Source organism: Rhinolophus sinicus, linkage group LG07 (genome assembly GCF_036562045.2).
Source record: "Rhinolophus sinicus isolate RSC01 linkage group LG07, ASM3656204v1, whole genome shotgun sequence".
NCBI classification, from domain to species: Eukaryota; Metazoa; Chordata; class Mammalia; order Chiroptera; family Rhinolophidae; genus Rhinolophus; species Rhinolophus sinicus.
In genome coordinates, this window is record NC_133757.1 from 14,820,945 (window position 1) to 14,848,503 (window position 27,559).

A 27,559-nucleotide genomic window follows, 5' to 3' on the forward strand; every position below is an offset into this window, starting at 1 on the left:
AAAATCATAGATGTTCCTGAAGCCAGAAAATGTGGAACAGAAGCAAAAATCCAAGACATGATTAACGGAAACGTTCCTGAAGGGGCAGAAGGAAGACCTGAACCTGAGGATTTAAGGTTCTTATGATCCACACAAAATGAGTGAAAGAGACTCATGTAGAGACATTCTGGGTAGACCGTTCAATTCCAAAGATTTATAAAACCAAGCAAAAACAAATAAACAAAACCTAAAAACGTGTCACTACAGAGTACCATAAACTGGTCTACCTTTCTACTGACTTAAAACACTAAATGCCTGAGAGAATAGCTCAACAGCTATAGATTCCTAAGGAAGGGTAGGGTCTAAATATAGAGTACCCAGCCCAATACACATAGACACATAAATACGTCTGTGTCTCACATTTGCATTTGGTGGCAATTCCTAGATATGTGAGGATCAGAATACAGATGGGCCTCGACTTACAATGCGGTTAGTCCCAATAAACTCATGGTAAATTGAAAATACCATAAGTGAAAATGTATTTAATACATCTAACCTACCGAACATCCTAGCTTAGCCTAGCCTACCTACACGTGCCCAGTACACTTACGTTAGTCTACAGTTGGGCAATTCTCTTCAAGCAGGAGACACAGATGGGCATTCTGTAGTTATGATGGCATGAGAAAACACAAAACACACATGTGAAAAATGCTGGCAACACAGTACACTGTAGAGTGTCGGTTCTTTGTCCTCCTGAGCGCAAGGCTGACTGGGAGCTGTGCTCACTGTCGTCAGCCAGCATCACAGAGAGTATCATACTGCATATGGCCATGCAGGAAAAAATTAAAATTCAAAATTCGAAGTACGGTTTCTACTGAATGCATATTGCTTTTATACCACTGTAAAGTTGAAAAATCCTAAGTCGAACCATCAGAAGTTGGGGGACTGTCTGTATAACCAAATCATATACTTTTATTGAAAAAGTTACTTGAAGATATATCCCAGCTGACTACAAGATTAGAAAGTTAAAAACTCAAGAATGGGAAAAATCATTAAAAAAAAAAGAATGGGAAAAATCATAAATCAGATGAGTATTTATTCTCTTCAAGGATGCTACACTAAGAAACTAATCTGATCTACGAATAAAGACATTATAGCATCTATGTAAAGCAATAAGCTAGAAACAACTTAAATGTTTAGCATATAAAGGAAATATTCCTATAAGAGAGTATTACAGAACCACTATAAATAAGAATTACAAAGAGTTTTTAATGGCACAGGAAAATGCTTTCAATATAGCAAATATGCTCTCAATATAGCAAATAGCATTAAGGTTGCAAAACTGTATATGTTGTATGATCTCAAATATATAAATGAAATACATAGAAAAAGATGGGAATGAAATATGCCAAAACTTAACAGTTGTTCCCTTACACCAGTGTGATTGTGGGTAACTTTTTCCCTGTTTCTTGATCAAGTTTTTTTTTTTTTCCTACAAAACAATAGCTTTAAAAAAAAATATTATTATTATATTTTTTAAATTAGGAAAAAATACAATTATGAAGACTCTGTAGAACTATATATAAGATACAATATTAAGTGAGAAAAGCAACATAATATACATAGATCGTGACTGAAAGACGGGAAGCGAATACTAGTATCAAGGGAGTAGCTTGTATCAAGGTAGAGGGATTAAAAACAATTTGTTTTTCTTCTAAAAATTTCCATTAATATTACTACTTTATGTTTTATTGGAAAAATGTGATTTAAAAAGAATGCCTTCAAAAAAAAATTGTTAGTCACATTCTCAATATGGTGACATCACAGGAAAAGAAATCTTTCTGATGCCAGAAACTACGATCCATAGTTTCCCAAAGATGACTCAAGGTTCACTTTCATGTTCCAACCAATTACATTGTCACAATTTAGGCGAAGCCCCTTCAGGGCAGGGCCTTTTTTCTGTCTTACACTCCATGCCCAGCAGTTAGCCTTGTGTTTAGAAAATTCCAAGTGCTCACAAAATAAGTATTTGAAAAATGAACAAATGAGGAGTAGAAGAAAAGCCTATTCCATTTCATAGCTACAGTCTTTGGTAAAAAGATGCTTTGCATTCATTCAGTTTTTAGAGCATGTCCAATGTTGAAAACTACAAGGGTGCTTTGTTTCAAGAATTCTCATCACCTATCCTAGATTACATGCGCCGTGGAAATCCAGTCGGAGCCAAAATCTGGTGCCATATTTTTATTTCTCTTTTTCCATTTCAAAAGAAAAAGCTGTAGTTAATTCTAATTTTCCTGCAGGCAGAGGAATGGGGGACTTTCTAATGTGTGAAAGAATGGCACTCCCCCAGCCACCTGAGGACAGTTCCTCCCAGGAACACCTGTTTGCTCCAATTGAAGCCTCTCCAAATTGAGTCCTGGGGATCAGGAGCTTGCTCTTCAAATGTCCCACCATCCTACAATATTTATTCCCCACCTGTCTGATGGCCGTGATAGCTTGGGAATGCTCCAGCCAGGGAAAGCTGTTTCTTGGCCCTGTCATGGCAGAGCCAAGGGCAGCTAATGCTCATCCAGAATCTGGCCTGGGCCCAGTTGCCTGAGAATTAAAAAATGCCTCTTCTTTTCCTGCCCAGTCTACCAGGCTTAGCACAATTGCTTAAGGAGAGGGAGGTAAATAATTTTTCATCCTCATGCCAATATGTTGTAGAACCAAGTTGTATCTTTCACTTTTTGTCTCTTAAATCTGATTTTTTTTTCTTTTTTGGTATTTTACATTCCTAGTCGTATTAAATAGTTGCCCAATGCTAAAAATGAGGGTTGGTAAATTAATTTCTCCAACAAGAGAACTATTAAAACCCAGAAGGTAAAATGTAATAAAAACGATCTTAAACACATAATTTAACATGTAATTCAGGGAAGAAAAAAGATGCCCACATCAAACTGCAATTATAATAGTGAAATAATGTTTTATTTTAAAAATTCTAGCCACGAGAAAACTGTACATTTGAAAAGCTTACATAAAGCCTTATAAAATAAGAGACCTTTTATCTCCTCTAGATCCATGAGCTTGAAAATACTTTATCTATGCAATTTCAAGGCACATAAAAACCCCAGTGAATAAATAAAATGTTCTTTTTTTCTTTATACAGAAGCTTTAAAAATTATCCACATAAATGGCTTGGCCTTGAACAAACAGATTAAAAGACCTAAAAGGCTAGGGCCTCAGATCATGTATACATAATAGAAAATGAATGCTTTTATTGGCTGGGCAAGTTTCCTACTAACTGAATTTCTATAAGCCCATTTGATGAGAAAGGTTTAATTGGAATATATGAAAAAATTCAGTGTTTTAAAGTGATACACTTATTGAATAAATAATAGGCCACAATAAAATAATCCATGTACTCTGCCAATATTCTCTGCATATATTCATGATTCATACATATAGTAAGTCTAATCAACATGCAGGATAATTTCAGAGACCATAAAGTTTAATAAATATGTAATTTTCGTTAAGAACATTAAAATTCTTGGTATCTTTCTGAAATTGGGGTAAAATGTATGAAAACGTTTTTCATAATTGTTTACAATTAGAACTGCTTAGATGACTTCAAGCCTTTCTTATTTGGTCGAAGCAAATCTTAAACTCCACTGCAGTTAAAAAAAATTCTCAATAAGCCTTTGGATCATATTTACTTTAAGAGCAGGTACAATTAAGTTGTCCCCTAAGACAGTTGTGGACAAATATTAATAGCTCTTTCTAATACCATGCCCCAACATTCAAATTTTGCTACTGGGAGTTATACCCTGAAGCTGCAATAAAAAGGGAAGCAGCGTATCCCATGTGTAGGTTAAGAATTAGGCACTAACTTCTAGGCCTGGATACCTGCCATCTCCTCTGTAGGCCCCAGGGATTTCTTCTTCCCGTCATCTATCGCCTATTGCATTTACCTCTCACAAGACACTAGGTATTATTGTTTCTTAAAAATATTAAGCTACCTGGGAGTAGAGTTCTGAGTTTGCTCAAACTCTGATGCCTAACATATTCCCTGTTAACACAATAACAATTAAACATTTGCTGTTGAAGAAGCACTGCTGCTATTGTTTCTGCTAAGAGGTTACTAACAACGTGACTTCTATGGCCAAAATCAGGTTATTGGTCCAAGTTTTGCTCCATCTTGGTAGAATGACCTCCGACAAGACTGAACTTCTGTAGGTCTCAATTATCTATAACATAAGGATAATAATGGCAATACAAATTCACAGAGTCCTTATGAAGATTACATGAAATAAAATTATGTATGTAAATGGGCCATACAAACCAGAAGGCCCTATAGTATACATTTTAATTGCTTTGATTGTCTTTAAGGACTTATTTTTGATCAATGATCTGATTTCCCAAAGAAGGTATCCCTGCAAAGTTTCTTGTTAAACTTTGTGGAAAATTCAAAACAAGTGTTTCTGGTAGGCCAACACATTTCTAATAATGCAAAATATAAAACTAATTAAGAGGTATTTAGCTAGAACACTGTACACAGTTCAGTCTCCTTTCTCAACTACTTTGGAGTTGATCGTGAACTATTAAAAACATTATAGAAAATTCCCAGAAGGACGTGCGCGCGCGCACAGACACATACACACACACACAAGTTTTCAGAGAACTCCAGTGGTTCAGAGACTCTGTGAAGCCAACCCCAGAATAGGGACCACCACCACCCTATGCCTTGAGATAGAGAGTGTGATTTCATGAAAGCACTTGGAGACCTGATCCACATACTTTTAACTAATTTTGGAATTGAAAAGCTGATAGGTTTGTTTTGTTTTGTTTTTCTTCATCACAAAATCATTAAGGCATTAGAAGATGGAAAGAAGAGTGTGTTTCCTAGGTGAACTATATTTGTACAGGAAAGTTCGGTGCTGTTCTTTCATAATTCCAAGACTCGTCAACCCTCTTTTTAAAATTTTTGTAAAATTTACCATTCTGGCATTTCCCCATTGATATTCCTATTCAGTTTCAAAGTTCTTCACATAACTTTGCAAAACAACTCACTAACTTTTAAAATAGGACATTGAGTTAAAAATGATTATGTCTCCTGTCATTTCAACTTCTTTCTTGTCAAAAAAAAGTTAGAGACAATTAAAAAAAAAAAGGAAGAAAACAAATTCAATTAATACAAGCAAGATGCCAAACTTTAGCATTTAACAAATGCTTGAATTATATACTTCTGGATATTGAACATAATGCCTTTATAAATAGTATTTTTCCCCCATAAAAGCAAAGAATTCTTTCTTAATACCTAGATGACAAATTCTCAAGATAGACACAGTTGTTTCTTATTATGGCTTCCCTGGAAAACATTTCTGGGAAAGCACAATTCCCAGCCACTTACTCTGTTTACAACAGACAAAACTGCTTGTGTGGTATAAATAGGAGCCTGTCCTAAAATGCTGCTGAAAAATAAAATGCAACCATGAAACGGAGCCATTTCCTGCCCCCAAGGTGGCTTAAAAAAAAAAATCTTAGTTACTTTCGGAACAGTACCAAAGCATAAATAATAATTATCAATCGCCACACAATAAAAGACTAATTTTACAAAAAAAGAAGAAACCAAGAAGAAAAAAACAACCAACAAACAAGCTACATATTCCAGAAAGACCCTCAGAATTGTCAGCATTAGAAAGTTTTCTTATCCTGCAAGATTATGAAACCCCTTTTTGTCCTCCTGCATTTGTGATGTATATCTATAACTCGTTCTTGTTTGTGCAGATAAGCCTTGCCTTGTCTCCCTAACTGCACTTTCAAAAGAAGATTCACAGTTGTTTGACTTTTGATCTGGGTGGCAGCTAGCTCGACCACCTGCACTGTGCATGAGCTGTTACTGAGCTCGCTTTGTCCCATCTTATAACACAGTGAGCCTTTTAAAATTGATGTGTGAATACATGACTTTACAATGTGAGCGTTCAAACAAAAAAATATGGTGGTGGTGGTGGTGGTGGTGCTGGTGGCGGTGGCAGCAGCAGCAGAAGGGGGAGATCTGTGGAGGGAGAAGCCCTGACACTCACTTTATGAAGTTCAGATATTGTTCACTGCCTCTGGCATTTAATGAAACAGATGGCCAAAGGCCTCCCTAACTTAACAGCGGAGTAGACAGTGGTGTAATGGTGTGGGGGCCTGGGATTGTAAAACGTGGTTTGGTGATGGTATATGGTAATAAATAGCCATTTACAAGCGGGGCTGAAGGCTCCTTTCCTTGTTTATAAGGAAGGCCTAGGGCTCCCTGCTTCTAGTTAACAGCTCAAGGCTGTGTTCAAAGACGGCATTGATGGTGAAGGGAAGGGGCACCCGTCCTATTCTACATCGCATTAGAGAAGGGCATGTATCCTGAGGAAAAAAGGAAAAATCATAAAAGAAAGGTAATTCAAGAATTAGGTCAAATTGTGGCTCGCAACTGAGAAAAATATAAGATGCTTCTCTATTGTGATTAAATAATGGACAAAAATATTCTGTTATTGTGAAGTCACTTCTTTTATCTTTGAATGAACGTGTTTACATTGTAGCCAAAATGCCATAGAGGAAAAGCTGCAGGGTTTCAACGAAATTACACCCACGTGAACCTAGAGAGCAACTTTGAAACTATTCTTAGTCATCCTTCCACAGATTACACACGGACCAGGCCTACACCAGGGCAAGGCGGCCCTGTGCTAAGTGTGAGCAGGCTCCTGACAGGGGCACCTTCCAGTTCAGAGCTACGGGCCCCGAAGAGAGCTGGTCACACAGAGACTCCTCATGCCCTTCAGGGCAGGATGTCCCAGAGCTGTCACCACCTCCCAGTAGCCATTCTAATGGCCCATCTCAGTAGCAAGAAAGGCTACGCTTGACTGAAAATAACTAACAACATTGTTGTTTTCATTTTATAAAACACCGTGATTGATCCTCTGACTGTATTTCTTGCTTTGCGTTCAAGTAGCACATTTCAACCTGTCTGGATCTCTGCACAGGAGTCTGTTGAAAGTCCATGCTTTGGGGGTACCTGAGTGATTCCCAGGCTTTGTTTTATTTCCCTTTCACTTGGATAGCTTCCCCTACTTATTTCAGGTTGCACCATATTGTGGGGAACTGTGTAAAATCCTTTCAGGGATGAGGCAGGGTATGAAAATGGCTAGAAGAAAATTCAGACATAGTTGCTAATAACTACAATATACACGACGGAAAGCATGAGAAGTGCAAACTACGGGGAAGTATCAGTAAAGACAGACCGTTTCTGGCTGGGAGACTGCCGAAGGCTTCATGGAGACAGTGGTATTTCACCTGAGATCCAGAGTATAGATAATTGTTCATTTCTGAAGATAACATCTGTTGTTTTTGCCCACCCAATATCTATTCCCACTTTTAGTAAAAGCCCTAGAGTTTTCTAAGGGAAGTATTATTTGTCCATTATCAGTCCGTGTCCCAGGTCTAAAACATCAGATCACAGATAAATGGCATTTTTACCTAACTGGAGCCACCGAGAACTGTAAGACTCCATGCTATGACTTTTGTTGGGACTACTGGGAAGAAAAAAATCACTATAGTCCATGTGTATCACTGGGAGGGCTGCCAAAAGCTGTGTCTCCACAAGGAGAAACCCTGACAAAGGATGGAACCCACACACAAGAGAGCGGAGAGGAGAGATGGAAAAGCAGGACCCAATCCTGATGAGGTTGTTTGAACCTTACATTCCATTGTGCTTGAAGTTGCTTCTGCCCTTGAACTATTTAGTTACATGTGACAACATACATATTCTGCACTTTTCCATGTATGTGACTGTGGATAGTTTACTTCAATAAGCATTGTTATTCTCATCTGTAAAATGGGGATATGATGCATCCTTCACAGGGTTCTCAAGGATTAAATCAGATAATATGTGTAAAGTATGGTTAGGGCCAGGCACACACTTAGGGCAGCTGTAGAGTTATCACTGATAGATAACTTTAGATGCTGTATTCAAATGTCTGACACAGGACCAAAATTCTATGTTTAAAGCTACAAGAATGTTATTAAAGAGAAACACCTAATATGATGAAATCCAAAGCTGTTCTTTAGTTTCATAAAGATATTATCCATGTCAGCCTTGAAGAGGCCACAGGACAAAGACAACAAGTGAAGTGTACAGTAACAAATTTATTCACATAAAAAGGACCAAGATGCAAAAAAAAAAAAAACCCACAAAAAACAAACAAACAGTTTTCTTTGTGGGATTATTCTAAGTCAGATCCTAAATCTAAGTCTAAAGAATCTGCAGCAAATTCCATCATGTTATTCTGAGAGAATAAGCACTTGATTAAAAGCTGAAGAATTTCTTAGAGGTTAAGGTTTTGCTATACTAATTTCAGGTCAGGGCCCATGACTTCACTAGTAAAAATAGTCCAAGAATAAGAAATGAGTTAAACAGAGAAATGTAAAAATGTAAAGGTAAGTTACTTTGAGAGAATATACATTTTTCAGAGCATAAAAATTGAGAGTAAATTCTCAAGGACATTTTTCTCACAAGTCTTGAAAACTCTCTACTGTTGAATTTTCAGACATTGTAATAAGGACAATTAAAATATAACAAAGTGTATCCTGGGCAAAATGAGACAGGAAAAGAAATGAATTTTTAAAGAAGGTTTAAAAACATCCAGTCATAGCCTATTTCTTTAAGAATAAACCTGTTTATTAAAAAATTTATATTTCTGTTGCTTATAGATCTGGCATTGGTATTTCTGGTATACTTACCCTTAGGAATTATTCTGACAGTATACATATTTAAGTTTTCCAGATGTTTTTACCTGTCACTCTACCAAGGCAACAAAACCATGTTTAAAATGTAAAATGTGATAGCAATAATAGGTGGCAATTATTCTCCAGATTGACTCAGAAGTAGCTCTGACAAAAAACCTGTGTATTAAATAGTAATGGATGAATGGTGCTAGCTAGGTCAACTGCATTTACTATCATCTGCTTTCTTTATATTACAGATTAGTTACGAGGACCTCTCACCAGCTACATGCTTACGAAATAGCTAACTGTATGCTGGAAGGGTAAACAGATGTCACTTTTTGAAGGAAACATTCTGATTTGTTTTTTCAATTCGTGGAAATAGTAGGGGCAAATATAGGTAGTGTGTGGGAAAGAGAAAATTATTTGATATTAAGGTAACCATACAGAAAAAGGTGTTTTTTTAAAAAATATATTACATGTGCTATTTCTTTTTGTAAACCTTTGACAACATCTATACATGTAGTCAATGAGCCAACATAAATTGGTTAAAATGTTCTCTGAACTTATGTCAGTGGACATATTATAACTGTGTTATATTCCTAAGGAATCCTCTAGATACTTCTAGAAACAAATATACTATTGTCAATAAACTATTCACTCTTCAGAGGTAAAAAGACAGAATCATGATGTCCTTTGTTTTCTGACTGAAAAATCTTGAAAACTTCTATTTTCATTTTTACTGACTGCCAGCACCGTTTGATCTAGTAAAACCTCCCAGTCAAATGTATAGGAAAAAAAACATCAACATGCACATACGTGTCCATGCAAACATATGAAGACCAACATTTAAGCCTCTCAGTGCTACGTGTGATAGTTTAACATAACCAATATAATAATGAAATTTTGTGAAAGTCAATGAAAAATCCATTTCTTTGGCCCCAATCACCACATAAATGGTCATTTGTGTTACGACCATTTTTGTTAGTATTGGAACACCACTTTATTTAAACTCTGTTTAAAGAATGAGTCAGGAATTATCCCTAGGTAGCTCTGCATCTTATGTCAAGACAGAAGAAAAATACAGGAAATCAGCTATACTTGTATTCTGATGTCAAGTTTTACTATTATAATTTTGAATGGACCAATTTCCTTTGTTTTCTCTTTTGGTAATACAGTAGTTATTAGTTACAGGAAGAATAATTTATTTATTTATGTTGGTTGAATCAGTTGCTATCTCACTAAACTAGGTATCTCTCAAAATTTTTTGCATACTTTAGTTCTTTTCAAAACTGCTGCTGTTAATGATTCCCTATCATCTTCTATTTCTCTATTTTCCCCCAAACGTTGATTTTATAGCTATTAAGATCATATTTTCCATTGGTTATTTGTTTTCCTGGCACCCTTTTTAATGACCAGTAAGGATTAATTAATTAAGGGACAGTAAGGATTAATTAATTACCAGTTGCAGAATCTTCCATAGCTTCCTTGAGGATTAAATAATTTTATGAATTCCCACAGTATTTTATATGCACATATTTTCTACTAGATTGAAGCACTCTGAAGGCAAGAATCAAATTGGTTTCATTTGAGGATTCCCCAAGGTCTTGTGTACAGGCATTAAATATTTACTGAGGAAGTGACTAGCAGAAAAAAGAAAGGAAAATAGGAAGGAAGGGAGGGAAAGAGAGAGGCAGGGAGAGGGGAAAGAGAAAGGAAGGAAGGCGAAAGATTCTTTTTAAACCTCATCTGAAGGTAATAAAAAATTAAAAAGCATAAGCGATAGTGGGTGTTACTTATTCATTTTTATTTCCCAATCTGCTTTTGGTTTTACACATAATCAGGTGGACTTATGTACAGACTTTGGCTCTGATAAAACCTTGGTTTCACCTGTCTTCACAACAGTCTCATCAATATAGGTAAAACAATCCAAATGAGGGGCCATGGCATGCCTTTTCTGTTCATTTTGCAAATTTAAAAATAATCTAAATTTAAAAATTAAAAATACGCAGTAATCTTCCTTTTAAATGAAATAATTCCTTGATCCGGTATATTGTATCTATTTACCTATTCTTGATCGTACAGAATCTATCAGGTGAAAACAAATAAGCTTATGTAGTATGCAGGCAAACACCTACACTGCACAAAGAGGACATTCACTTCTTTGGTACATATGCGAAGGTGACAGATGAGCACACAGTTCAATATTACAGTTTTTCTTAAATCAGAAGCACCTGTTGACACATGAGGCAGCCATGCCATTTTGGTAAGAGAATATGACTTCTCTTTCTGAAAAAAATCTTACCAGTGGGGGAAGTGAATGCCACGTGAAAGAGGGGATGGAACAGAGGAAGGAAAATGAGAGCATTAAATCAGAGACTGTGGTACATGAACCCTGGTTCCATTTCTCTAGAGACTATTTTTCCAGGGAATAATGGAAGATGAAGTAAAGAAGTTGGTAAAATATTTTTGCCTTTTCCCCAGAGAAACTGTATATCATGTGGGATAGTAATTAAAAACTAAAACAAAACAAGCCATCTGCATGTGGTTCCCAAAGAACTCACTTAGGTTACAGTATTGATTACCAGTAACTGGGTACCAAGCTTCCAGTGGTGCCCAGTAAAAAACACAATCCCCACTCTGCACAGGGGGACTTAAGCGTTTCCTTGGCTCAGACATAGCAAGGTGGTGTCCATCTGGGGATTTTTATTTCTATTCATACTCTAGACAGATCCCAAAAGGAGATGAGTCAGTGACTGACTGAGTTTGCCTACAAAGAGAACTCCATGTAGATTTCAGCAGAGTCATTTTCTACAGTAGGCTTTTAAAACAACCACGTTAGTATGATTTCCCTATAGGGAGCCCAGTCAAAGGTTGCAGAACTGGTTTGTGCTTCCCCCTCTCTGAATGACTTGCAAATGTATTCAAACACAATATGAGGAGATGCTTTATTGGTTGAAATAACTGTCTGCAGTGTCCTGCACAAAAGGGTGAGGTACATCAAGCAGAAACACGGACAGAAATACACTGGTTTAGAAACTCATAAATCCTTATTTGAATCTGCCAACCTGAAAGCCACGTGGAGCCCAGATAAACTATTTTTCCTAAATGCTACATCTGATTAAGCCATACCATTAAATGACAGCTGAACTTTAACATTAATATGATATTATTTAAATAACCGCATGATTTTTTTCTTATACTAAAAATGATGAATGATTTCTGGACAGCTCAATTGACATAAACAGTAGGACTCTTTAATGAGATTTGACAAAATGGAGACATATGCAGAATATTCGTTACAGCTCACATCGCAAGGGCCTCCCAGGGAAGCCAGAGGATTGTTTCCTCTTTTTCCTTTTTTATTGTCTATAGGCACTGAAGCATTCCTTTCAATCCCCACTTCTCTGTGGATTTTCAGTTTCTCTAGGTCATTTACATATTACTCTTAATCAGAGAATTTGGTGGTTTATGGTTCTGAATTGAGACTGTGCAGAAAAGGGAGGGGCATGAGGAGTTAGGTCAATGTTGGCTGAAAGGGTCCCAGGAACTTAAGACTTGCTACTGATCAGCCTGATGGAGAAATCACATTGGCCTTGCAGACTCAGCAACCCTATCTTTGACTGGTTCTTATGCAATGAATCTCTAACGGAGCAAACATACTCTTAGCAAATTATTAAATACGGATACATGATCAGAGAACACTTTACTCATTTTCAAATCGATTCCCTTCTTTAAAATTCCTATTAAGTTATTCTAGCGGTGATTCTCAACATTCCCCATTCACATTTCTATCCACAGTTTGAAATTGAAGGTTATGCTAGGTGATACTCTTACTTGGTAGATTCTGAATGCAAAATAATTCCATGATGAATCTACCTAAGCTAAAAAGGGCTCCAATTTTCAGACCAGTGAAAGCATTTCTCACTCCCCCCTGAAAAATACAGAATATAGAATATTACCTGTACGTATTCATTTTCACACTTTCCTGAATAGTCTCCATCAATCAAAGGTTAGTTACACGTATAAAACATTAACATGTGTTTGCGTGCACATGTGAGTTTAGATTATTCAGATATTCTTTAAATGTTATAAACCATCTTTAAGTATACATAAAATTGAAATGTTTTCCCAAACAGTAGCTCTTAAAAAAATAAATGAAAACAAGGCAATAAAGAGCAAAGCTAATACCAGGTGTACTCCTGACAGGAGAGGCCTGCATTCCCTCTATAAGAAAGAGGCTATCGAAATAGAAAATAAAATCACTTGGCTCCTGCCATGGGGCCTTCCTCAGGCTATGAAAAAACACTCATATCTAACCCTAATTTTTTCCATAGCTTGAGGTAATCCCCCTAGCTCAAACTTTCTCTCTAATCTAAGGTATTCAGTATGTGTCCTAGTCCAAACAAGAGTTAATATCAGTGCTCCGTCATTTCAAAAGGCTCTTGACACAGGGTACTAAGAGCAGAAACTTGCAGGCCTGGAAAATCCCCAGTTGCAATGAGATGAAAAACACAGTTTAAAAAAAAGGAGAGAGAGGAAGTTGTGTCCCTACCTTGCTCTTACCTTCGCAACATCCCTGTCAGAACCCTGGAGCTTTTCCCCAAGTTAGCATCTGTTTCTCGAAGCTAGGTGAAGAAGAGAAGCATTAAAACTAAAGCAAACCAAACCAAATCAAACCACAATTTGGATTATTTTTAAAGTGCACTGGCAAACAATAATCTTCTTTTATGACAGAGAATCCAATTCATAAAATATGCTTAAGAACACTAAAATACATTTTTGACACCTATACAATCACTGAAAATTCTTAGATTTAGAAAATCACATATAATAGATAATCCCAGGAGCTTTAAACAGGATACTTCAACTGGATATAAAAGTAAATGTCTCACAGACTGACAAAGTTTAATATATATTGGTACTTTTTTTTTTCCAATTTATGAATGTGCAAAGTAATATAAATAGAAGCAAAATGATCTGAGGGAAGATGAGATCAATGTTTTTAGATTTCATTCTAAAAGACCTGACATACTCCAAAATCTCCCTCAATGACTTTATTCTCAGCTGTAGAGCTAAATAAAGTATGTATGTGGGGGCATTTCAGGATGGGGACATAAAGAGTCAGCTTATTCTTACCCCATCCCACACTCTTTTCCCCCTCTCCTCAGATCCTATATCCCTCTGTCAACCTAGCCATTTTTAATATATAACACTTCTAGCTATGTAATTGTTACTGTGTACACGTGCCCAAGACCTTTGATTTTTGTCTTATCATTTGCTAAATTTGTAAAAAGACTGTATCCCATCTACTTACTCTTTCACGTGCTCGCTGTATCTTTTCTCTGTCATGACTGAGGTTTTCCAACATCTCTTGGCCAATTTGCTCTACAGAAAAGAAAATTTGAGTAAGGAAAGATGACTTTGGATATGAAAATGACCTTCAGACGTACCAAAATGACAATGGGTACAGAATTAATATTAAATAAGTGTACATTATACATCAGACACAGATTTCAATTCACGTACTTGAAAAATATTTAAAAAGTACTTGATAAATGTACCAATTTATCTTAGGTATGATGTGATGTGATTTAAAATTCAATCTGTAGAACATGACCAACATGGCAAGAATAATTAGAGGTGATGTGACTTGCCCAAGGCCACCTCAGCATCTTATTTGCCAGGATAGAGGCCGGGTCCAATGGTCTCTCTATTACCATCATGAAATATAGTCTTTGGCTTTACAGGTTATAAATGCTAATGATTCTACTCTGCCTTTCCTACCTTGTTATTACATTGCTTTGCATATGTAAGTAAACTCCATTTAGAACAGTTTTGATTTCAATGTATTTACCGCACATAAATAATCCTCATACTGTCAATTACTGCAGCTTACCAGTAGTGGAACTATTTGTAGGCTTCCGTTCTCTTAAAGCAAGGGCCTGTTTAGTGTGTTGTCAGCTACTGTGGATATTTGAGTCAGGGTGAGGTGCACCCCTTAACAAGTGGTGGAGAGAGAACTTCCAAACATTTATACGGGTCTAGGCAGGTAGGATCATTCATTAAAGAGCCACACTGCTGAGTACCAATGAGGTTATTCCCTGCCGCGATCACCCCATTTGGTTGGCACTGGTTGACTCTCCCCTGACTGTGGAATCTTTAACAAGACTATAGAATCTTTTACAAGACCTGACGCATATTCAGCTGCCTTGAATGCATTCTTTTCCCAGACTCACGCTTCAGCACCGGGGAGGTACTTTATTCTATAATAGAAGAATGACAATCTGCCTCTCTCCTAATCTTGGCAATTTGTCTACCTTAGTCTACATTTCTTTTTCTCTTGTATTGTCTCTGTATCCATAACCTATAACAACAATCATCTCTGGCTGATAAACTAATAGAAAAATTCAAACATCATCTATTATAATCACAGCAAATAATTGTAATGAAGTTACTAAGAAATCACCACGGTAGTTATTTGATTCATGTATGTATACTGACAAACGTTTTAGGGGGACACCCTAGAAACTGAGGAGCAGTGGCTAAGCCATATTGAGTGCTTAGGCTATGAATTCACACTGCTTGAGCCGAAACCCCAGCGCTGACACTAGCTGTGTGGCCTCACGCAAGTTACCTAAGTTTGTTGTGCCTCATTTTCTTCATCTCTAAAATGGGTGTGTTACTATTTCGGTGTCATGGGGTTGTGGTAAGGGTTAAGTAAGATAATTCAGTTCAAATATTTAGCACAGTAACTGGCCTATAACAATAAGTATATTAAATAATGATGATTGATATAAAAAAACCCAATGGATTATGATGACAATGACCCCCTCCTACTCCAAGTCTGCCTTAACCCACTTGAATTGCAATTTTAGTCATAAAATAAAACATCTGTCCTACCTTTCTCACAAAATTATTGTTACAGCAAAATGATATAACCTAAATAAAAATGTCTGAAAGCTGTAAGGTACCATACATACATATGCATGTAATTGTATAGTTCATGAGAATCAATGCACTCAACAAATAATCAATGAGTCCCTAACACTATGCCAAGTATAGATGTTGGGACATGGCCAGTAAACAAGATCAAGCCCTTGTGCTCAAGGAACTTCCACGCTAGTTGTGAAAATTTAGCAGTTAAAGGGGAAATGTTATATTAAAGTTTGTATTTCACGGCACATCAGAAAAAGGACTGGTCTGTATATTCCTTTCATGATAAAAAATCCAAATAATAAAAAAGGCTTAAATACAGTAACATAAATATATTCTTTTGATACCTATAAAACGGAAAATTCTTTCTAGTATAGTATCTCCTCTAAGATCGATGGTAGCTTTTTATTATTATCTCCAGGCAATTTATCCTGATGGTAAAATTGAATAAGATATGTGGTTCCCAGTTGAGGCATCATAAAAGTTAAAAGATAACATCAATGGTTGAGAAGGAGGACACAACTAGGGTTGATTTTTTTTCTTTTATTGCATAACAGCTACAATATTCACTTTTGTCATTCTATTAGGTATTACCATTACATTGAATTCCTTTAATCAACAAACATAGCAATTTTAATTCATTTTTAACTTAAAATCTCTAATATCAATGAACACCATAAATACTGGAATTATTTCAGCAGAATGCTATCTATATAATATTTTCTCCTATCAAGATTGATGGTATTATAATATGTAACCTCAAATGAATAGAAAGTAGGAGATTATTCCTCCTACTTTATTATTATTATCATTGTGTCTGTCACCAGCATAATGCTCCCAGTAAGTACATGTAGAAGGACTAAAGCAATGAGAAAATGAAATAAAGTGAAAAGTGGAGTAGATCAAAGGTTTGTGATCCATTCCTGCTCCCTCAAAGTATATCAAGTGCAGCAATGGAGAAGTACCCACTGAAATGCAGGTAAACAGATTCATAATTCTGTCAGGTTTGCCAGTGTAAAAATTCAATTGTGAATGGATCTATAGTCTGCTACTGAAGGAATCAATGGAACAAGAGGTAGAGAGCTCAGGCCTTTTCAGGAGTCATAAGTCCCTCCCTCAATCTTTTTGCCTGAGAAATAACTCAGCATCCAAGGCACTAACCCCATCTGGCAAGAGAAGAGATATTAGCAAGAGTGTACACATCCTGATCTTAACATACAAATATCATATATTTGTTGGAAACAGAATTATTATTTTTTTATTGCTTACTTGCTACCTTTAATACCCCAACAAAGGAAATTCCAGGCCAAACATAAGCTCACTCTTATGGAATGAAAAAAATTCATGCAAAGAAAGTCATGTATTTTTTTTTTTCCATTATGGGTTCCCTTACCATAATCAAGCCAAAATAAAACAAGACAACAAATAAGAAGGGATTATTTTTAAAAGAGATTGTACTTGGTCAGAATAGTATTAGACATTTAGGGATTATTTAATTACATAATTAGTAACATTGCTAGGTTTACTTTTCTTGAATAATTTAATTTAAGATGTAAGCACTGACCCAAAAGCACCAATAAAGAAAGAACACAAGCTCTTAGGTCTACACCAATGCAGATGTGATATGCTGAGTCTAGTTCGCAGTTCTTTAAACTTTCATGGCGCCTTTAGAATGGAAACAGCCATACTTCCTCTATTGCAATAATTTGAGAAATCATAAATTGTACAAATACTGAACTTGTTGACTGTGCGAGGATCTTCTTGAGAGTAAGAAACAATAGGCAGCATAAAAGAAAATCAAAACTGATGCTGTATGCTGGAATTCTGCATCCCAGTATGAGCAGGAAAGATGGATTCCTGGGGAGAAATTTCCTTCCTGCACTTCTTCTATCCTTCCCACAGGGGTCATGGGGATCATCCCGGGAGTATGGCATTCACATATACAACGTGAGCTTTTGTTTTCACAATTACGCGAAATGAATCATATCCTTCATCCATGGCCCTTTTTATTGGGTCACAAACTGCAAAAGGGGTTTTGGTTAACATTTCCTCTCCCTCTCAATACATGGGGTGCGGGTAATACAATAGGCCTTCCACACTTTCCTTCCCCATAAAGGAATGCGGGCGGAAGCAGGGAACTATAAATTGAGCCAGATACTTCCTGAAGGACTGGCCTGGCATCACAAAAGATAAGACCTGGTTTGAGGAGCTCGTACCACACTGAAAGCATCATTGCTCTCCATTCATAAAATAATAATGCCAACTGCACTATCATAAGGCTGACCCGAATGAACTTTTAAAGAAATACTGAACTTGTACTTTAGAGATGAGCAAATTATAATATTCCTTATAAGAAGACAGAACTGACACTCACACCATGTTATAATATAAACATGGTTAAAAGGGAAAGGCATCAAATATGTCACCAGAAAATGTTGCCTTTCATAAGTTCAAAATATTAAAGAAGGATTTTAGCCATTATGCTGTAAGCAGTGCATTCACTAGAAATAATGATCATTCCTCAGTACACTTACATTTAACTTTCTTTTTATAAGCTTTATCAAGGATGTGGTTTCCAACAAATTATTTTAAAAAGTGAAAACAACCAGTTGAGTCTTCTTTAAAGAGCTAAGAGACAGTAGGGTTATTTTCTAGAACTCAGAAACTTCATTAGCAATTTTAGTACTAGGTAAAAGGTGCTTGAAATTATCCAACTATTGTTTGCATATGGGGACTTCTGTGAAGTCCAGGAGTGCAAATAAATAAGAGAGTGATTTTTGAAGTAGAACACCAACCAGACTGATGAAAAACACTGTGATATTTCCTAACAATTTGGAGTACTGAATTTTGGACATGGCTTGGGAACTTTTGGCCACTGAGTCTAATAAGAGTAAAAACTTATTGCTTTGGGAAAGCAAAGGAATTCACATATAGCTTTCTCAGGAGGAAGCTGCTCATGGAGTGGTTGGGTCAGCCATTCTTTGGTTTTCAGCACACCTCTTGGATGATGGCTCTAATATCATGTCCTGAGTAGGCAGATTATCCTCAATATAGATTACTCAGACATGAAAAGTCTTTTGAATTCCTGACACCTGGAAGTGTGGGGGAATGGAAAAGGCAATTCTTTCACTATCTTCCATTACTTGACATTTCAAGACATGTTAGGAACTTCTGCCTCTAGTTAGAATGTAGAAAGACGTCAATGACTACTCTCATAGAATCAAGGAAAACCCAGACAAAATAATTACCATTCTTGTCCAGGGGAAGTTCAGTGCAGGCAAAGAAGCTCTGATGGATTCTAGAGAGAAGCAAGCATCTCATATGTGAGTGAAGAGCTGTGGCAACCTTCACACCTGTGGCAAGTGCCTGGTCTGAGTTCTGGTGTCTCACTAAAAGACTGTTTAGTGACGAGGAGAACACTCAAATATCATATGAAAATGTAAGCTTACAGGACAGAATGGAATCTAGATGAGCTCTAAACCCAAAAACAAATCACTTGGTCTGATAATTGTCCTACGATCTCTAAACCTGCCGAGGTAGAGGCAGTGGCGGGGATGGTTAGTAAAGAGAAACCATATATTCCCACACATTCTTATGGTGCTTGTATTCTGAGACACCATTTGAGTCAAGTCCAAACATGAACCAAAAAATATGGGAAACTGCAGACCAACCCACTCCCAGATCAAATACTGACAATTTTTTTTCAGGAGCACAGACACATGCTGGGGTACACTATTGTTAGATGAATCCAATCTAATTAGAGATTCAGCTTAGCACCAGCCCGACTTAATTTTGGGAAGAATCTGATCAGTCCATTAATCAAATACAAGATAGAATAAAATACTTCCAGAGGAAAATAAATTCAAAATGTTTCTCTTTCAGATTCTACTATTCTTTTTTTACACCATGTCTAGAATACTGTAAAAAACACACAACTATTTGACACACAAAGAAGCAGGGGGGAAAAAAGGAGAATAATGAAGTGAAAATACAGCCTAAGTAAGCAGACCAACAGATGGCTTAGTCATTAGATTTAGTAGATTAAAAATGTGAAACAAGTATTATAACTATGTTAAAGAATTTAAGGAAAAGGTAAACATAATGGATGAAGAGATGGGTTTTTCAGGAAAGGAATGGAAACTCTAAAAAGGAACTAAATGAAACTCTAAAACGAAAAACTACATCATCTGAAATCACTTCACTGGATGGACCAAATAAAACGTCTTTCACGATACAAGAAAGAACCACTAAACTTGAATATAGGTTAATAGAAATTATCCAAACTGAAAGAGGAAAGAATTTAGCATCAATAATCTGTGAGGTTATAAGAAGTGGTTTTACATACATGCAATTAGATTCCCAGAAAGAGAGATTCTCAGAGAGAAACAACAGGATGGGAGAAATATTTGAAGATATAATAGTCAAAACTTTTCAAATTTTATTTTAAAAAAAGTAAACCCACAAATAAAAGTAGTTCAACGAGATCTGAGCAAGATAAATACAAAGAAAACCATACCTAGTTACATCATAGTCAAACTACTAAAAACGAAAGATAAATTAAAAATCTTAAAAGCAGTCAGAAGGAAAAAGACAAATAACATACAGAAGACTAGTGATAAGAATGAGGGCTGAATTTTCATCAGAAACAATACAAAAAGACAATGGAACAATATAACAAAATGCTGGGAAAAAAAGTCATCCTAGTATTCTGTATCCAGCAAATATACCCTTTAAAAATGAAGGTAGGTAAAACAAAGACAATTTTAGATAATTGAAAACTAAGAGAATTATCCAGCAGAATGGAGCCACAGAAATGTTAAAGGAAATTCTTCAGGATGCAGGAAAATGATAGTAGACGAAAATTTGGATCTACAGAACTTAGATCCAAATAAAGTAAAAATAATAACAACACATGTAGAATTAAACATATGAAAACCATAGCACAAAAGATGGAAAGTAGGTAAATAGAAGTATGCTCCTGACTGGTTTTTAAGTAATATATGATGTAGCATAATATTTATTCAAGGTAGGCTGTGATAAATTAGGGATGAAAATTATAATCCCTGAGCTTCTTTGTTCAGTATGGTACTTACTAGCCACATGGGGCTATTCAAATTAATTAAAATTAAGTAAAATTTAAAATTCAGTTCCTCCATAGCACTAGCCATATTGCAAGTACTCAGTAACTACATGTGGCTGATGGTTACTGTTTTAGAGAGTAAGAAATACCATCTCTAGAAGGATCTCCAAATTCCCCTTGTCTTTAAGACCCACTAAAAAAAAACAAAGAAGTATTCATTTGGGGTTTAATTTAGGTGAAACACTTCCTTTGCGTGCTTCTTGGTTTCCTTAAATGTAAAATGACAGTCTTAGAGTAGATAATCTTTAGTGCTCCTTCTGGCTCTAAAATATTAGGACTCCATGACTATAAAATCTTAATGCCCCTTTTCCTCTATAGATAATTTAAACAAACTAAAGCACAAAGAGCCAAATGAGGCCCACAGATGTATTCCCACCCCCTGCCTCCCCAACAATGTAAAAAAACAACAACAAAAAAACTTAAATGCTCTCAAGCAGGTTATATCCGCTCCAGTTTGCCCAAGTCTGCAACAGTGGACTGCTTCATACGGTAGCCACTTGGCCTCTGAGGACATTTGCATTTACTATGGAGTATAAAATATTTACAAGCATTTTGATGATGACATTATTACAGGAAATTATACATTCATATAAACTGAAGGTAAACTTACACATTCTTAGCAGAAATAGACAAAAGAGTGCTCAGGGCTTGGGTTTCTTTCCGTTTCTTTTCTTTTCTTTCTTTCTTTCTCTCTTTTTCCTTCCTTCCTTCCTTCCCCTTCTTTCTTTCTTTCGTTTGTTCTTTCTCTCCTTTTTTAAAAGCAATTATGATTTAATTCTACCTCCTTAGCAGATGAGTACATATTCTATTTTGCTTTAAGAAGATCAAATCTATTATTAAGCAATTAAAAAAATCATCAGTGCTACTTTCATCAAAGTCATAGTAGCAGAACCTCCCCTTAGTTACCTGGTTTGCTGCAGATATTAACAAACACTATTCCCAGAGCCCTTAGACATCAGTCAAAGAAGCAGTGCTATCAATAATGATGCTCTGGAATGAACAGGTACGATGCAAAAAGACATGTAAATTGAGGTTGTTAAACAAAAGGAACCATGTTAATTACAGCTCCATTCAAAAATGAGAATGAAGCTGTTCTATTCTGTGAAACAAGACCGGAGCCCCAGGAAAGGCATCCCATTTTCACAATAAAGAATGTAAAAGCCAGGAGATGAAGCAGCAGAAAACCTGAATGGGCAAAACTGTCAAAACACATCCCAAAGCCTCACTTGTGGAATTTACCAAACGTGTATTTACTTAACAGACAAGGGAGCCGAGCACAGAATAATCCCGACCTCTGAGTGGAATGAATTTCTCGTTCAAAAACAAAAAGTGCCGTAAACTACGGACGAGTGGCTAGAAAGTCATCAGAAAGGCTTTTTAGAAATCATTATGCACAGAGTTAATCACCGTCTATACTCTTTGTGAACTGTGCATGTTTCTATCACTGAATGTATAACGTTCTAATTATCTCCTTATTCAGAAGTCACTATTGGGTGGACCGCAGAACTTAATGTGGCTTGCAAACATGTTTTGTTTTTATGAAACACAATTTTAAGCGTGTCTGAGCTGGATGGCAACAACTACATTTTTTTTTAAAAAAGATTTCATATAAAAGGCTGGACTTCTAGATTCTTTTGAAATTTGGAATATGAGGCCAACCATGTACTGTGGAGTTTGCCACCTCTTCACTTGACCTGTTTCACTCATTTGTATTCCTGCTTTGCTGCTGCAGGATCTGAGTTTGTGACTCTGTTTGTACATTCGTCCTTCCCCATTAGATTGTAAACTACTTTAAAGATGAGGCTGTTTCTTATTCCTCTTAGTATATGCAGCTTTTTCATAGGCAGTGCCTGACTATGCAGGTGCTCAGGAAATTTTTGGTTATGGGAACCACTGAGTTTGAAAATATGGTGGTCTTCCATAAATTTATAATAATAGAAGTAGAGATTTTGAGAAGAAATATGAGCCTTAAGAGTAACTGCACAGATGAGCAAATGAGGATGCAGGGATTCGGGGGGCTGGGGAGGGAGGATCATCCAGGTGACATTACCAAGTACCAACAGAGCTGCATCCATGACCTAAGTCATGTGACTCCTAAGTCAGTGATCTTTGCAGTAAAAGTAAATAAATTTGACAGTGTCCTGTCCAAAAGGCATTACAACGTGGGTGACCAGGCATTGTAATACTTCAGTACACATTTACAACATCAGTGCCCAAGAAAGGCCTTTGTGATAACTGGGGCAAGAGTTGGACAGCAGACACTCTCCACATTTCCTGAACATCGTTCCCATGTAAGAATCACAGCACCCTACAGAGACATACGCTGTGATTTCACGATCTTGACTGAACAACTTTCTGTTCTTTGCAAATTATACAAACAGCAAAAACGTTCAAGAGCTATCATATTCTTATCCAAACCTTTTGACTTCAGTATATTTTTGTTCTTTAAAAACATAAGAGGCCAATTCTCACATAAACTTATAAAATCCCCCTTTCCACTGGCCCCTTTCTCCAATCTCCATTCACAATGGTAAGTGAATCTGTAATTTTTTTCTTTTGATTAAATAATTTTTTTTCAACTGCAGTTGACATACAACATTATATTAGTCTCAGGTATACAACACAGTGACATAGTGATTAGACATTAGATACCTCATGAAGTGAGGATTTGTTATTCTTAGCAAATCAATTGCGGAGATGAAAAATTTAATATATTTGAGTTGATCATTGTTGCTATAAAAAGCAGGTAATCAGAGGATGACATTCCAACTTCCTCCCCAACACCCCTCCCGCACATACATTTATGGAATAAAATATATTTACTTGGCTTCAGACTCATGTTCAGAGCCTAATAGGGGATCACTCCGTGTTTTGAAATAGAAACAGGGGCAAATAAAACCACAGAATCTTGACTATCATATGTGAATACAACATAATACTAGGATCACTGGCCTTGGCAATCCTTTTCTGGTCTTAATTCTTAATTTTCAGTTTGAACTGAATCTAGAAGGGAAAGGTGGCCTGAAGGATGGAATGACTTCTCTCCTTTTCATTCAGGTATGTGGCAATAGATGCACATCAGTGTACAAATACAAGAATGATAGACACACATAGATTGTGCTTTTCAGGTTTAAATACTGAAAGTTACTGAAATCCCATCAATTTGAAACTATGAACTGGCTTCCTTCACTTAGCTTGATGTTTTCAAGGTTCATTTATGTTGCAGCAGGTATCATTCCTTTTTATGGCTGCATAATATTCCCTTGTATGGATAAAGCATATCTTGCTTACGCACTCATCTACTGATGGATATCTTGGCTGTTTCCACCTTTTGGCTGGTGACGGCAGTACTGTTATGAACATTTGTGTACCTGTATTTGTCTGAATATCTGTTTTCAATTTTTTTTGTTCCCATATGCCTAGGAACAAAATTGCTGGATCATAAGGCAATTCTGTGTTTAATCTTTTGAGGAACCACAAAACAATTTTCCACAGTGGCTGTACCATTTTACATTCTCACCAGCAATGCACAAGGTTTCTAATTTCTCCTCAGCCACAGTTGTTAGTTTCTTTTTCTTTTTTTTTGTTTTGTTTAAATACAGCCATCCTAGTAGGTGTGAAGTAGCATCTCATTGTGGTTTTGATTTGCTTTTCCTAATGACTAATGATGTTGAACATCTTTTTTTTTTTTTTCGTGGGGTGCATCCTGTTTATTTTCACATGTTATCTTATTCTTGACTATGGCAATTCTTGACAATTTTCATTATGAGCTAGTAAATACAAGTATTAATATATATTTCAAAAGAACAAAGAAGGCTTCACTAATAAAATTCACACCTGTGCACTGTGGTTTACCTTCTATGGAAGAAGCAAGACTTTCCTTTTGAAGAACGTTCAACTTTCCAAGTTTTATAGTTCAAAATAAGATATCATAAGGAGAGCACAGAATCAAGAATACCAAGAATCCAGCAGAGAAAAATGAGGTGCAATTTTCCCTTAAATGCGGAGTAATAAAAGGCCATTGCAATTAGAGGGTATCATGGCATTGTAATAGTCAAAATCATGATTCGTGTTTTGGCACTGCATACATGTTAAACACGCAGAATAATTACCCTTTCGATATTATCTTGAAGCCCAGACAGAAGACTTGGTTGCAGAGACTTCAAAAGAGTGTGTTGCTTAAATCTTCACCAACAAATACAAGGATGAGTGTTAAAAAATAATCCAGCATGGAAAAATCTGGATACTCAATGGAAAACTTAAATTGAATTCAGTTATTGGGGTTTTATGGATCCAGCTTCAGACTACTATTCACATTGGGGGATAGAGCATATTCCTACATGTACAAATGGAGCTGAGTTGAAAGTTCCAGGGAGGCTGAAGAGTAATCATGGGAGAAGCATATGTTGAACATCTTTTCACGTGCTTACCGGTTATCTGTATGTCTCCTTTGGGGAAATGTCTATTTAAGTCATTTGCCAATTTTTAAATTGGCTTTTGTTTTTGTTGTGGAGTTGTACGAGTTGTTTATATACTTTAGATACTAAACCCTTATCAAATATGTGATGTGTAAATATAGTCTCTCATTCTGCAGGTTGTCTTTTCATTCTCTTGATAGCATCTTTTTATGTACAAATTTTTTAAACCTTAATGAAGTCCAATTTATTTTTTCTTTTGTTACTTGTGCTTTTGGTGTCACATCTAAAAATCCATTGCCAAAGCTGGATTTATCCTTATGTTTTCTTTTAAGAGTTTTATAGTCCTAGTTCTTGCACTTAGGTCTTTGATCCATTTTGATTTAATTTTTGTTTATGGTGTGAGGTAGGAGGCCACAAAGCTATTACTGATTCATGCAATATATTTAGAATTCATCTGGAAGAAGTTACCGTCTTCTTACACAATTTATATATATATTTTTAAAAAATCTAATTTATACCCTAACTCAAAGGCTGGACCAACCAATGTGTTCATTGATTTGTAAATTAAAATGTTATGTTTTATAAAGTATTTTTTTCATTATGTCGAACTTGCTAAGCACACTGAAAGCAGACACCTAGGTTAAACCAGGAAGAGAGCGCATGGATATATAGGCATACCTCGTTTTATTGTGTTTCTTTTTACTGCACTTCACAAAGATTGCAATTTTTTACAAACTGAAGGTTTGTGGCAACCCTGTGTTGTGCAAGTCTATTGGTGCCATTTTCCCAACAGGCTCAGGTGATGGTTCTCATTTTTAGCAATAAAGTATTTTTTAATTAAGGCATTGTTTTTTTTTAGACATAATGCTATTGTACACTTCAAGCCTAGAGTGTAAGCATAGCTTTAATATGCACTGGGAAACCAAAACATTCACGTGACTCGCTTTATGGCAATATTTGCTTTATGGTAGAGGTCTGGAACTGAACCTGCCATAGCTCCCTGTTATGCCTGTATTGAATAAATGGAAAAAAGAAAGTTCTTGAGTCTGAGGAAACACAGGACAATGGCTACAGGAAGAAGATAGGCCTGGAACATTAATGCTGCTGAGTTTGAGCAGAAGGAAACACCAAGTTTTGACCTAAAAGATGATCAGCATTCAAGAACTAGGCAGGCAATCCTGCTGGAAATTTAGAGGCGAAAAATTGAGAAAGTGAGGAGGCTAACATTAAAAAGTGGCTTGGAAATGAAAGAAATCAACGTTTGGAAACTAAAACTCAGGGGGACAAAATAAGTTTCTTTAATTTTCCAACAAAATGTCATCTATCCTCATAGCTAGTCCTGAGAGCAAAGTGAACACAAATATGCCGTATATGCTGCTAGTCTTCCATCCCATACACCCAGCAGGTATTAATCAATCTCATTGCCCCTGAACATGGCTGGCTTGCAACTACCCTTCTTGCAATGCTCCAGGCAATCAACTGCAGTTGATCAGAGCTGGCACAGGGCAGAAGACATATTTGCTGCCCGGCATCTACAGCACTGGGTTCTTTTTCCAACTGACAACAGAGAACACCTACTTGTCAGCTTTCAGCTAATGCTCTCCTTCTGGAATCTCTGCCATTTATTTCCTGCACAAGCTTGAGTGAGATGACTGACATTTGAAGGGGACAGTCAATGGCAAAGATTCTCATCTGGTCATGTGCTTCTTTGTTTCTGGATCAGACACATGTATAGAACTTTTAATAAACAGAGTTGTGTGGACCTCATTCGAGGTTGACCAAATCAGAATCCCTGGAAGTGGGGTTCAGGCATGTGTTTTCTTAAAAGTGTCCAGAAGTCACATTAAACCCTGTTAGGGACTGCTGGTCTTCATTCCTCAACATTCTCTAGTACTACATATCTAGCTCCCAGATAGAACTTTACCCCTTTCACTCTGGGTCTTTGGTACTCAAAAGATTTACTTATGAAATTACAAAACAAGGAATATTTCTATACTGTTTTAGTCAAGCTGATACCAAGAAAAGGATTCATCACATGTCTTAGTTTGTCTAATTTAAAGATCAACACCATACTTCCTCCCCTTCCTGATTCTAAAAAAAAAAAAAAAAAAAATGGACAGTACAGGAAATAATTCATTTTATACTACTGAGCAACGCAAACTATATAATTCAACATATTTTCTTCTTTGGTCTGAAGCTCTGGGTGAATTTAATCCTTAATTGTTAAAACAAAGCTCTAGGATTTCTTCATATAGCAATTGTCCCCTGTCCCCACCCAAATCTTCCCTTAACTCCTTGGCTTCTATCTTCTGTCCTGGGTTTTTCTGCTCTTGATTTACCTACCTGATCT

The 27,559-nt window shown here is 36.4% G+C and overlaps 1 protein-coding gene across 5 annotated transcripts in view; it reads right to left on the reverse strand.

Moving 5' to 3' along the window:
* Nucleotides 1-27,559, reverse strand: part of VTI1A (vesicle transport through interaction with t-SNAREs 1A) — a 321,981-nt gene that overhangs the window by 115,430 nt on the left and 178,992 nt on the right. For 3 of the 5 annotated variants that reach the window (XM_074339066.1, XM_019725145.2, XM_074339067.1), the window contains 2 exons: nucleotides 14,033-14,103; nucleotides 13,282-13,343 (listed from right to left, as the gene is read on the reverse strand). In XM_074339066.1, the coding sequence (XP_074195167.1) occupies nucleotides 13,282-13,343; nucleotides 14,033-14,103 (133 nt within the window). Of the gene's footprint in view, nucleotides 1-13,270; nucleotides 13,344-14,032; nucleotides 14,104-27,559 lie in introns of all 5 variants that reach the window. The other 2 variants (XM_019725148.2, XM_019725147.2) reach the window with 1 other exon arrangement.